At 50.8% G+C, this 12,171-nt stretch overlaps 1 protein-coding gene and 1 non-coding gene across 8 annotated transcripts in view; one reads left to right on the forward strand and one right to left on the reverse strand.

The window, feature by feature from the left end:
* klhdc3 (kelch domain containing 3) overlaps positions 1–12,171 on the forward strand; it is a 95,195-nt gene that overhangs the window by 35,718 nt on the left and 47,306 nt on the right. For all 7 annotated transcript variants that reach the window (XM_045710416.2, XM_045710418.2, XM_045710420.2 and 4 more), the window contains 3 exons: positions 2,289–2,360; positions 6,769–6,982; positions 8,191–8,277. In XM_045710416.2, coding sequence (XP_045566372.1) covers positions 2,289–2,360; positions 6,769–6,982; positions 8,191–8,277 — 373 coding nt within the window. The remainder of the gene's footprint in view (positions 1–2,288; positions 2,361–6,768; positions 6,983–8,190; positions 8,278–12,171) is intronic.
* On the reverse strand, positions 2,442–2,517 carry trnas-uga (transfer RNA serine (anticodon UGA)). The gene has a single exon. It is a non-coding gene; the product is annotated as a tRNA-Ser (tRNA).

Here is a 12,171-nt window from a genome sequence, read left to right on the forward strand (position 1 = left end):
GGCATGATTCTTGCTCCGCACAGACTGGACATGTTTAAGCGGGCACGCAATGGATCATGGTCATTGTAGTTAATTACCATGTTTTCTGAGCTAAACTACAGGATGTAGGATATTGACCTGTTGGAAACTACAACTCCCTACTACATCGCACAGTTCAGGCTTGATCTGATTTATCGCTACAGAAACTGCACATCGAGCTCACAGAAAAAAAAAACGACAAAATGGAATTCAAATAATTGAAACAGACGTCGATCAGTGTTATTTTAAAACCGAAAAATAACCAACATTTCGGTTAATCGCTCAGCACTAATATATGTCGCGATGTGAACGGGGCATGAGAGAAGTGCCAACGCGCGATTGAGAGAGATAGAAAGCAGTTGATCTTGAAACTTTTAGGACTGCTGAATACAAACGATGTCTTATTTACGTTGAAGAACTACTAAAATACTGATTTTGTCAGACAGCAGCAGCTCTATAGAGATGAGATGATGACTTGGAATTTAATGATAGTCATCAAATAAAACTAATATTTGATTAAAGTGATGGTTAATGAGTGATGGTGAATGAGTGATGGTGAATGAGTGATGGTGAATGAGTGATGGTGAATGAGTGATGGTTAATGAGTGATGGTTAATGAGTGATGGTGAATGAGTGATGGTGAATGAGTGATGGTGAATGAGTGATGGTGAATGAGTGATGGTGAATGAGTGATGGTGAATGAGTGATGGTGAATGAGTGATGGTTAATGAGTGATGGCGAATGAGTGATGGCGAATGAGTGATGGTGAATGAGTGATGGTGAATGAGTGATGGTTAATGAGTGATGGTGAATGAGTGATGGTGAATGAGTGATGGTTAATGAGTGATGGTGAATGAGTGATGGTGAATGAGTGATGGTTAATGAGTGATGGTGAATGCGTGATGGTGAATGAGTGATGGCGAATGAGTGATGGCGAATGAGTGATGGTGAATGAGTGATGGTTAATGAGTGATGGTGAATGCGTGATGGTGAATGAGTGATGGTGAATGCGTGATGGTGAATGCGTGATGGTTAATGAGTGATGGTTAATGAGTGATGGTGAATGCGTGATGGTGAATGAGTGATGGTGAATGCGTGATGGTGAATGCGTGATGGTTAATGAGTGATGGTGAATGAGTGATCAGCAGTCATGGGCAGTCACTACCATCATAGGACTTTTATTCATAGTTTTACTCTGTGTTACAGCATTCAACCCACAGTGCATTTAATGTCCATTTTTTTTTATTGAAACAGAAAACCTTCATAATTTTCAGTAATCTAACCGAAACGACCTCATCACTAATCGCTCAGCAGTAGCTAGTAAGAATACTAACTGAACCATATATGCACATCTCTGTTCTCTCTGCACATCTCTGTTCTCTCTGCACATCTCTGTTCTCTCTGCACATCTCTGTTCTCTCTGCACATCTCTGTTCTCTCTGCACATCTCTGTTCTCTCTGCACATCTCTGTTCTCTCTGCACATCTCTGTTCTCTCTGCACATCTCTGTTCTCTCTGCACATCTCTGTTCTCTCTGCACATCTCTGTTCTCTCTGCACATCTCTGTTCTCTCTGCACATCTCTGTTCTCTCTGCACATCTCTGTTCTCTCTGCACATCTCTGTTCTCTCTGCACATCTCTGTTCTCTCTGCACATCTCTGTTCTCTCTGCACATCTCTGTTCTCTCTGCACATCTCTGTTCTCTCTGCACATCTCTGTTCTCTCTGCACATCTCTGTTCTCTCTGCACATCTCTGTTCTCTCTGCATATCTCTGTTCTCTCTGCACATCTCTGTTCTCTCTGCACATCTCTGCCCGCACATCTCTGTTCTCTCTGCACATCTCTGCATATCTCTGTTCTCTCTGCACATCTCTGTTCTCTCTGCACATCTCTGCACATCTCTGCACATCTCTGTTCTCTCTGCATATCTCTGTTCTCTCTGCACATCTCTGCACATCTCTGCACATCTCTGTTCTCTCTGCACATCTCTGCACATCTCTGTTCTCTCTGCACATCTCTGTTCTCTCTGCACATCTCTGTTCTCTCTGCACATCTCTGTTCTCTCTGCACATCTCTGTTCTCTCTGCACATCTCTGTTCTCTCTGCACATCTCTGTTCTCTCTGCACATCTCTGTTCTCTCTGCACATCTCTGTTCTCTCTGCACATGGCAGTGAATGAGCTACCAACATGTGAACTTCTGTTTCCTCTGTATGATGTTACCATGACATTCTCCTGTCCTCTCTCCTCCTCTCCTCCTCTTCTGTTCCAGGCTGACTGCTTCTCCAATGACATCCACAAGCTGGACACCACCACCATGACCTGGTCACTAATCAATGCACGGGTGAGTTACCTTACATTACATTACATTCGTCGTTTAGTAGATGTTCTTATCCAGAACGTACATTAATGTACTTCTTCGTACTGGTCCCCCGTGGGAATTGAACCCACAACCTTGGCGTTTCAAGCGCCATGCTCTACCAACTGAGCCACACGGGACCCTCTGTCCCCTGACCTCTAACCCCAACCCACCACTATGGCCTGGTTGCTAGTCAATGCACCATTTGAACAGGTGTTGTCCTAAGAGGAGACCTCCATGTTATACCTGGCTTACTGCGCACAGCACCATTCACACACGGCTCAGAGATGGTCCATCATATTTTCTGTTGCTGCATCCAAGAGTGTCAGATTTCAGTTTCATGGCATTACTAGTCCAGTGCAGTGGTCTTATTGAGCAGATGTAACAGAGGCCCTTCACCATCCGTTGGGAAAAGCCTGGGAGAGAAGATTATACACAGATTATACACAGATTATACACAGATTATACACAGATTATACACAGATTATACACAGATTATACACAGATTATACACAGTACAAAACGATAGGAACACCTTTAGCCTTCAGAACAGCCTCAATTTGTCGGGGCATGGACTCAAGATGTCCAAAGCGTTCCACAGGGATGCTTAGTTTTCACCCTGACACTACCCCCGTAGTGTTATAGTGTTTACCCTACCCTGTAGTGTTATAGTGTTTACCCTACCCTGTAGTGTTATAGTTTATTCCCCTACCCTGTGTGTTATAGTTTATACCCTACCCTGTAGTGTTATAGTTTATACCCTACCCTGTAGTGTTATAGTTTATACCCTACCCTGTAGTGTTATAGTTTATACCCTACCCTGTAGTGTTATAGTTTATACCCTACCCTGTAGTGTTATAGTTTATCCACCCTACCCTGTAGTGTTATAGTGTTGACCCTACCCTGTAGTGTTATAGGTCACCCTACCCTGTAGTGTTATAGTTTATACCCTACCCTGTAGTGTTATAGTTTTAACCCTACCCTGTAGTGTTATAGTTTTAACCCTACCCTGTAGTGTTATAGTTTACCCTACCCTGTAGTGTTATAGTGTTAACCCTACCCTGTAGTGTTATAGTGTTGACCCTACCCTGTAGTGTTATAGTGTTAACCCTACCCTGTAGTGTTATAGTTTACCCTGCCCTGTAGCGTTTTAGTTTACCCTACCCTGTAGTGTTATAGTTTATACCCTACCCTGTAGTGTTATAGTTTACACCCTACCCTGTAGTGTTATAGTTTATACCCTACCCTGTAGTGTTATAGTTTATACCCTACCCTGTAGTGTTATAGTTTATACCCTACCCTGTAGTGTTATAGTGTTTACCCTACCCTGTAGTGTTATAGTGTTAACCCTACCCTGTAGTGTTATAGGTCACCCTACCCTGTAGTGTTATAGTGTTAACCCTACCCTGTAGTGTTATAGTTTATACCCTACCCTGTAGTGTTATAGTTTATACCCTACCCTGTAGTGTTATAGTTTTAACCCTACCCTGTAGTGTTATAGTTTATACCCTACCCTGTATTGTTATAGTTTATACCCTACCCTGTAGTGTTATATTTTATACCCTACCCTGTAGTGTTATAGTTTATACCCTACCCTGTAGTGTTATAGTTTATACCCTACCCTGTAGTGTTATAGTTTATACCCTACCCTGTAGTGTTATAGGTCACCCTACCCTGTAGTGTTATAGTTATACCCTACCCTGTAGTGTTATAGGTCACCCTACCCTGTAGTGTTATAGTTTATACCCTACCCTGTAGTGTTATAGTTTATACCCTACCCTGTAGTGTTATAGTTTTAACCCTACCCTGTAGTGTTATAGTTTATACCCTACCCTGTAGTGTTATAGTTTTACCCTACCCTGTAGTGTTATAGTTTATACCCTACCCTGTAGTGTTATAGTTTATACCCTACCCTGTAGTGTTATAGGTCACCCTACCCTGTAGTGTTATAGTTTTACCCTACCCTGTTGTTATAGTTTATACCCTACCCTGTAGTGTTATAGTTTATACCCTACCCTGTAGTGTTATAGTTTATACCCTACCCTGTAGTGTTATAGTTTTATACCCTACCCTGTAGTGTTATAGTTTATACCCTACCCTGTAGTGTTATAGTTTATACCCTACCCTGTAGTGTTATAGTTTATACCCTACCCTGTAGTGTTATAGTTTTCACCCTACCCTGTAGTGTTATAGTTTATACCCTGACCCTACCCCAGCCCTCCACCTCTCTACCTGGGCAGAGCCCTCCACCTCTCTACCTGGGCAGAGCCCTCCACCTCTCTACCTGGGCAGAGCCCTCCACCTCTCTACCTGGGCAGAGCCCTCCACCTCTCTACCTGGGCAGAGCCCTCCACCTCTCTACCTGGGCAGAGCCCTCCACCTCTCTACCTGGTCAGAGCCCTCCACCTCTCTACCTGGGCAGAGCCCTCCACCTCTCTACCTGGGCAGAGCCCTCCACCTCTCTACCTGGGCAGAGCCCTCCACCTCTCTACCTGGGCAGAGCCCTCCACCTCTCTACCTGGGCAGAGCCCTCCATCTCTCTCTACCTGGTCAGAGCCCTCCACCTCTCTCTCTACCTGGTCAGAGCCCTCCACCTCTCTACCTGGGCAGAGCCCTCCACCTCTCTACCTGGGCAGAGCCCTCCACCTCTCTACCTGGGCAGAGCCCTCCACCTCTCTACCTGTGCAGAGCCCTCCACCTCTCTACCTGGGCAGAGCCCTCCACCTCTCTACCTGGGCAGAGCCCTCCACCTCTCTACCTGGGCAGAGCCCTCCACCTCTCTACCTGCGCAGAGCCCTCCATCTCTCTACCTGGGCAGAGCCCTCCACCTCTCTACCTGGGCAGAGCCCTCCACCTCTCTACCTGGGCAGAGCCCTCCACCTCTCTACCTGGCAGAGCCCTCCACTCTCTACCTGGCAGAGCCCTCCATCTCTCTACCTGGGCAGAGCCCTCCACCTCTCTACCTGGGCAGAGCCCTCCACCTCTCTACCTGGGCAGAGCCCTCCACCTCTCTCTACCTGGGCAGAGCCCTCCATCTCTCTACCTGGGCAGAGCCCTCCATCTCTCTACCTGGGCAGAGCCCTCCATCTCTCTACCTGGGCAGAGCCCTCCATCTCTCTCTACCTGGGCAGAGCCCTCCACCTCTCTCTCTACCTGGTCAGAGCCCTCCACCTCTCTACCTGGGCAGAGCCCTCCATCTCTCTCTACCTGGTCAGAGCCCTCCACCTCTCTCTCTACCTGGTCAGAGCCCTCCACCTCTCTACCTGGGCAGAGCCCTCCACCTCTCTACCTGGGCAGAGCCCTCCACCTCTCTACCTGGGCAGAGCCCTCCACCTCTCTACCTGGGCAGAGCCCTCCATCTCTCTACCTGGTCAGAGCCCTCCATCTCTCTACCTGGGCAGAGCCCTCCACCTCTCTACCTGGGCAGAGCCCTCCACCTCTCTACCTGGGCAGAGCCCTCCACCTCTCTACCTGGTCAGAGCCCTCCATCTCTCTACCTGGGCAGAGCCCTCCATCTCTCTACCTGGGCAGAGCCCTCCACCTCTCTACCTGGTCAGAGCCCTCCACCTCTCTACCTGGGCAGAGCCCTCCACCTCTCTACCTGGGCAGAGCCCTCCACCTCTCTACCTGGGCAGAGCCCTCCATCTCTCTACCTGGGCAGAGCCCTCCATCTCTCTACCTGGTCAGAGCCCTCCATCTCTCTACCTGGGCAGAGCCCTCCATCTCTCTACCTGGGCAGAGCCCTCCACCTCTCTACCTGGGCAGAGCCCTCCACCTCTCTACCTGGTCAGAGCCCTCCACCTCTCTACCTGGGCAGAGCCCTCCACCTCTCTACCTGGTCAGAGCCCTCCATCTCTCTACCTGGGCAGAGCCCTCCACCTCTCCTACCTGGGCAGAGCCCTCCATCTCTCTACCTGGGCAGAGCCCTCCACCTCTCTACCTGGGCAGAGCCCTCCACCTCTCTACCTGGGCAGGTTCTCTTTTATTCCGAATGCATTTCTGCAACTTAACAAATGTTGGACTAATTGCACTTAGTACTTGCACTATGAAATTGCATTTATCCTGCCTATTGTATGTTGAATGTTTTCTGACTGCTGCAAGATGAATTGCCTCTGAGGACATTAAAGTTTTCTCAATCTGAAATCATGCCACCATCATCACCAACCCTCTCCCCCCTCTCCCATCTCCTCTCCCCAGGGTACTCCTGCCACCATCATCACCACCTCCTTTCCGCTCTCCTCTCCATCTCTCCTCCCCTCTTCAGGCTCATTGGAGGGACTTCCACTCTGCCACCATTATCACCACTAAGTCTCTCTCCTCTTCTCTCTAGGGTACTCCATCACCACTAAATCTCTCCTCTCTCTCCTTTCCTGTCTTCTCTCTCTCCTCTCAGGGTACTCCAGCTCGTTGGAGGGACTTCCACTCTGCCACCATCATTGGCACTAAGATGTTTGTGTTTGGAGGCAGAGCAGATCGCTTCGGTCCGTTCCACTCTAATAACGAGATCTACTGCAACAAGATAAAGGTGTTTGATACAGAGACCAACAGCTGGCTGAATACTGCTACTGCCCAGCTCCTACCAGAGGGACGACGTAGCCACTCAGCCTGTAAGAGATAGACACGCACACACAAACACCCATTTCATTTTTCAACCCTTTACCTTGTATTGTAGTTTAATGGCAGTGTTGAATAAAAGGCTCATGTCAATGCATTCATTATAGGAAAACTGTCTGAATTCAAATGTTCCATCTTTCTTTTCTGTAATTATGTTCTCTCCTCTGTGACCTTTCAGTCTCCCTGTCACATGGGGGGGGGGGGTGTTTAGGGCCCCTCTGCTCTGTTGAGGTGTGTTTAGGGCCCCTCTGCTCCTGTTGGGGTGTGTTTAAGGCCCCTCTGCTCTGTTGGGGTGTGTTTAGGGCCCCTCTGCTCCTGTTGAGGTGTGTTTAGGGCCCCTCTGCTCCTGTTGGGGTGTGTTTAGGGCCCCTCTGCTCCTGTTGGGGTGTGTTTAGGGCCCCTCTGCTCCTGTTGAGGTGTGTTTAGGGCTCCTCTGCTCCTGTTGGGGTGTGTTTAGGGCCCCTCTGCTCTGTTGAGGTGTGTTTAGGGCCCCTCTGCTCTGTTGGGGTGTGTTTAGGGCCCCTCTGCTCCTGTTGAGGTGTGTTTAGGGCCCCTCTGCTCCTGTTGGGGTGTGTTTAGGGCCCCTCTGCTCCTGTTGAGGGTGTGTTTAGGGCCCCTCTGCTCCTGTTGGGGTGTGTTTAGGGCCCCTCTGCTCCTGTTGGGGTGTGTTTAGGGCCCCTCTGCTCCTGTTGGGGTGTGTTTAGGGCCCCTCTGCTCCTGTTGGGGTGTGTTTAGGGCCCCTCTGCTCCTGTTGGGGTGTGTTTAGGGCCCCTCTGCTCCTGTTGGGGTGTGTTTAGGGCCCCTCTGCTCCTGTTGGGGTGTGTTTAGGGCCCCTCTGCTCCTGTTGGGGTGTGTTTAGGGCCCCTCTGCTCCTGTTGGGGTGTGTTTAGGGCCCCTCTGCTCCTGTTGGGGTGTGTTTAGGGCCCCTCTGCTCCTGTTGGGGTGTGTTTAGGGCCCCTCTGCTCCTGTTGGGGTGTGTTTAGGGCCCCTCTGCTCCTGTTGGGGTGTGTTTAGGGCCCCTCTGCTCCTGTTGAGGTGTGTTTAGGGCCCCTCTGCTCCTGTTGGGGTGTGTTTAGGGCCCCTCTGCTCCTGTTGGGGTGTGTTCCTTTGTTACTCACCATATGAAATATAATTTTTCTAAAAGAAAAAGACAGATCTCCTAAATGGTCATGTTCTATTCATTTTCCTTTCTCTCCTCCAGTTTCCTATAACGGGGAGCTGTATATATTTGGGGGCTACAACGCTCGTCTGGACCGACACTTCAACGACCTTTGGAAGTTCAAGCCAGGTGAGAAACCGTAAAAAGAATATAAAATACATCCATTTTAAAGTGTGAGGTTTGGTAGGACAGGCAGGGAGCTAGTGTTGGGTTGGTAGGACAGGGTGGTAGGACAGGGTGGTAGGACAGGGTGGTGTTGGGTTGGTAGGACAGGGTGGTAGGACAGGCAGGGAGCTGGTGTTGGGTTGGTAGACGGGGTGGTAGGACAGGCAGGGAGCTGGTGTTGGGTTGGTAGGACAGGCAGGGAGCTGGTGTTGGGTTGGTAGGACAGGGTGGTAGGACAGGCAGGGAGCTAGTGTTGGGTTGGTAGGACAGGGTGGTAGGACAGGGTGGTAGGACAGGGTGGTAGGACAGGCGGGGAGCTAGTGTTGGGTTGGTAGGACAGGGTGGTAGGACAGGGTGGTAGGACAGGCAGGAAGCTAGTGTTGGGTTGGTAGGACAGGGTGGTAGGACAGGCAGGGAGCTAGTGTTGGGTTGGTAGGACAGGGTGGTAGGACAGGCAGGGAGCTAGTGTTGGGTTGGTAGGACAGGGTGGTAGGACAGGCAGGGAGCTGGTGTTGGGTTGGTAGGACAGGGGGTAGGCGGGTGGTAGGACAGGCAGGGAGCTAGTGTTGGGTTGGTAGGACAGGGTGGTAGGACAGGCAGGGAGCTGAGTGTTGGGTTGGTAGGAACAGGGTGGTAGGACAGGCAGGGAGCTAGTGTTGGGTTGGTAGGACAGGGTGGTAGGACAGGCAGGGAGCTGGTGTTGGGTTGGTAGGACAGGGTGGTAGGACAGGCAGGGAGCTAGTGTTGGGTTGGTAGGACAGGGTGGTAGGACAGGCAGGGAGCTAGTGTTGGGTTGGTAGGACAGGGTGGTAGGACAGGCAGGGAGCTAGTGTTGGGTTGGTAGGACAGGGTGGTAGGACAGGCAGGGAGCTGGTGTTGGGTTGGTAGGACAGGCAGGAGCTAGTGTCTGGGTTGGTAGGACAGGCAGGGAGCTAGTGTTGGGTTGGTAGGACAGGCAGGGAGCTAGTGTTGGGTTGGTAGGACAGGCAGGGAGCTAGTGTTGGGTTGGTAGGACAGGCAGGGAGCTAGTGTTGGGTTGGTAGGACAGGCAGGGAGCTAGTGTTGGGTTGGTAGGACAGGCAGGGAGCTGGTGTTGGGTTGGTAGGACAGGCAGGGAGCTAGTGTTGGGTTGGTAGGACAGGCAGGGAGCTAGTGTTGGGTTGGTAGGACAGGCAGGGAGCTAGTGTTGGGTTGGTAGGACAGGGTGGTAGGACAGACAGGGAGCTAGTGTTGGGTTGGTAGGACAGGGTGGTAGGACAGGCAGGGAGCTAGTGTTGGGTTGGTAGGACAGGGTGGTAGGACAGGCAGGGAGCTAGTGTTGGTTTGGTAGGACAGGCAGGGAGCTAGTGTTGGGTTGGTAGGACAGGCAGGGAGCTGGTTTTGGGTTGGTAGGACAGGCAGGGAGCTAGTGTTGGGTTGGTAGGACAGGCAGGGAGCTAGTGTTGGTAGGACAGGGTGGTAGGACAGGCAGGGAGCTGGTGTTGGGTTGGTAGGACAGGCAGGGAGCTAGTTTTGGGTTGGTAGGACAGGCAGGGAGCTGGTGTTGGGTTGGTAGGACAGGCAGGGAGCTAGTGTTGGGTTGGTAGGACAGGGTGGTAGGACAGGCAGGGAGCTGGTGTTGGGTTGATAGGACAGGCAGGGAGCTGGTGTTGGGTTGGTAGGATAGGCAGGGAGCTGGTGTGGGTTGGTAGGACAGGCAGGGAGCTGGTGTTGGGTTGGTAGGACAGGCAGGATGTTGGGTTGGTAGGACAGGCAGGGAGCTGGTGTTGGGTTGGTAGGACAGGCAGGATGTTGGGTTGGTAGGACAGGGATGGAGCTGGTGTTAGTTTGACAGGACAGGGATGGAGCTGGTGTTAGTTTGACAGGACAGGGATGGAGCTGGTGTTAGTTTGACAGGGAGGGAGCTGGTGTTAGTTTGACAGGGATGGAGCTGGTGTTAGTTTAACAGGGATGGAGCTGGTGTTAGTGTGACAGGGATGGAGCTGGTGTTAGTTTGACAGGGATGGAGCTGGTGTTAGTTTGACAGGGATGGAGCTGGTGTTAGTTTGACAGGACAGGGATGGAGCTGGTGTTAGTTTGACAGGGATAGAGGTGGTGTTAGTTTGACAGAGATGGTGCTGGTGTTAGTGTGACAGGGATGGAGCTGGTGTTAGTTTGACAGGGATGGACCTGGTGTTAGTGTGACAGGGATGGAGCTGGTGTTAGTTTGACAGGGATGGAGCTGGTGTTAGTTTGACAGGGATGGAGGTGGTGTTTGTTTGACAGGACAGGGATGGAGCTGGTGTTAGTTTGACAGGACAGGGATGGAGCTGGTGTTAGTTTGCCAGGAATGGAGCTGGTGTTAGTGTGACAGGATAGGGATGGAGCTGGTGTTAGTTTGACAGGGATGGAGCTGGTGTTAGTTTGACAGGGATTGAGGTGGTGTTAGTTTGACAGGGATGGAGCTGGTGTTAGTTTGACAGGGATGGAGCTGGTGTTAGTGTGACAGGGATGGAGCTGGTGTTAGTGTGACAGGGATGGAGCTGGTGTTAGTGTGACAGGGATGGAGCTGGTGTTAGTTTGACAGGACAGGGATGGAGCTGGTGATAGTGTGACAGGGATGGAGCTGGTGTTAGTTTGAAAGGGATGGAGCTGGTGTTAGTTTGAAAGTGATGGAGCTGGTGTTAGTTTGACAGGACAGGGGTGGAGCTGGTGTTAATTTGACAGGGATGGAGCTGGTGTTAATTTGACAGGGATGGAGCTGGTGTTAGTTTGACAGGACAGGGATGGAGCTGGTGTTAGTTTGACAGGGATGGAGCTGGTGTTAGTGTGACAGGACAGGGATGGAGCTGGTGTTAGTTTGACAGGGATGGAGCTGGTGTTAGTTTGACAGAGACGGAGCTGGTGTTAATTTGACAGGGATGGAGCTGGTGTTAGTTTGACAGGACAGGGATGGAGCTGGTGTTAGTTTGACAGGACAGGGATGGAGCTGGTGTTAGTGTGACAGGGATGGAGCTGGTGTTAGTGTGACAGGGACGGAGCTGGTGTTAGTGTGACAGGGATGGAGCTGGTGTTAGTTTGACAGGACAGGGATGGAGGTGGTGTTAGTTTGACAGGGATGGAGGTGGTGTTAGTTTGACAGGGATGGAGCTGGTGTTAGTTTGACAGGGATGGAGCTGGTGTTAGTTTGACAGGACAGGGATGGAGCTGGTGTTAGTTTGACAGGACAGGGATGGAGCTGGTGTTAGTTTGACAGGACAGGGATGGAGCTGGTGTTAGTTTGACAGGACAGGGATGGAGCTGGTGTTAGTTTGACAGGGATGGAGCTGGTGTTAGTTTGACAGGGATGGAGGTGGTGTTAGTTTAACAGGACAAGGATAGAGCTGGTGTTAGTGTAACAGGGATGGAGCTGGTGTTAGTTTGACAGGACAGGGATGAGGCTGGTGTTAGTGTGACAGGGATGGAGCTGGTGTTAGTGTAACAGGACAGGGATGGAGCTGGTGTTAGTTTGACAGGCGGATGGAGGCTGGTGTTAGTGTGACAGGGATGGAGCTGGTGTTAGTTTGACAGGACAGGGATGAGGCTGGTGTTAGTGTGACAGGGATGGAGCTGGTGTTAGTTTGACAGGACAGGGATGAGGCTGGTGTTAGTGTGACAGGGATGGAGCTGGTGTTAGTTTGACAGGGATGGAGCTGGTGTTAGTTTGACAGGGATGGAGCTGGTGTTAGTTTGACAGGGATGGAGCTGGTGTTAGTTTGACAGGACAGGGATGGAGCTGGTGTTAGTTTGACAGGGATGGAGCTGGTGTTAGTTTGACAGGGATGGAGCTGGTGTTAGTTTGACAGGGATGGAGCTGGTGTTAGTTTGACAGGACAGGGA

Source organism: Salmo salar, chromosome 28 (genome assembly GCF_965601325.2).
Source record: "Salmo salar chromosome 28, fSalSal1, whole genome shotgun sequence".
NCBI lineage: Eukaryota > Metazoa > Chordata > Actinopteri > Salmoniformes > Salmonidae > Salmo > Salmo salar.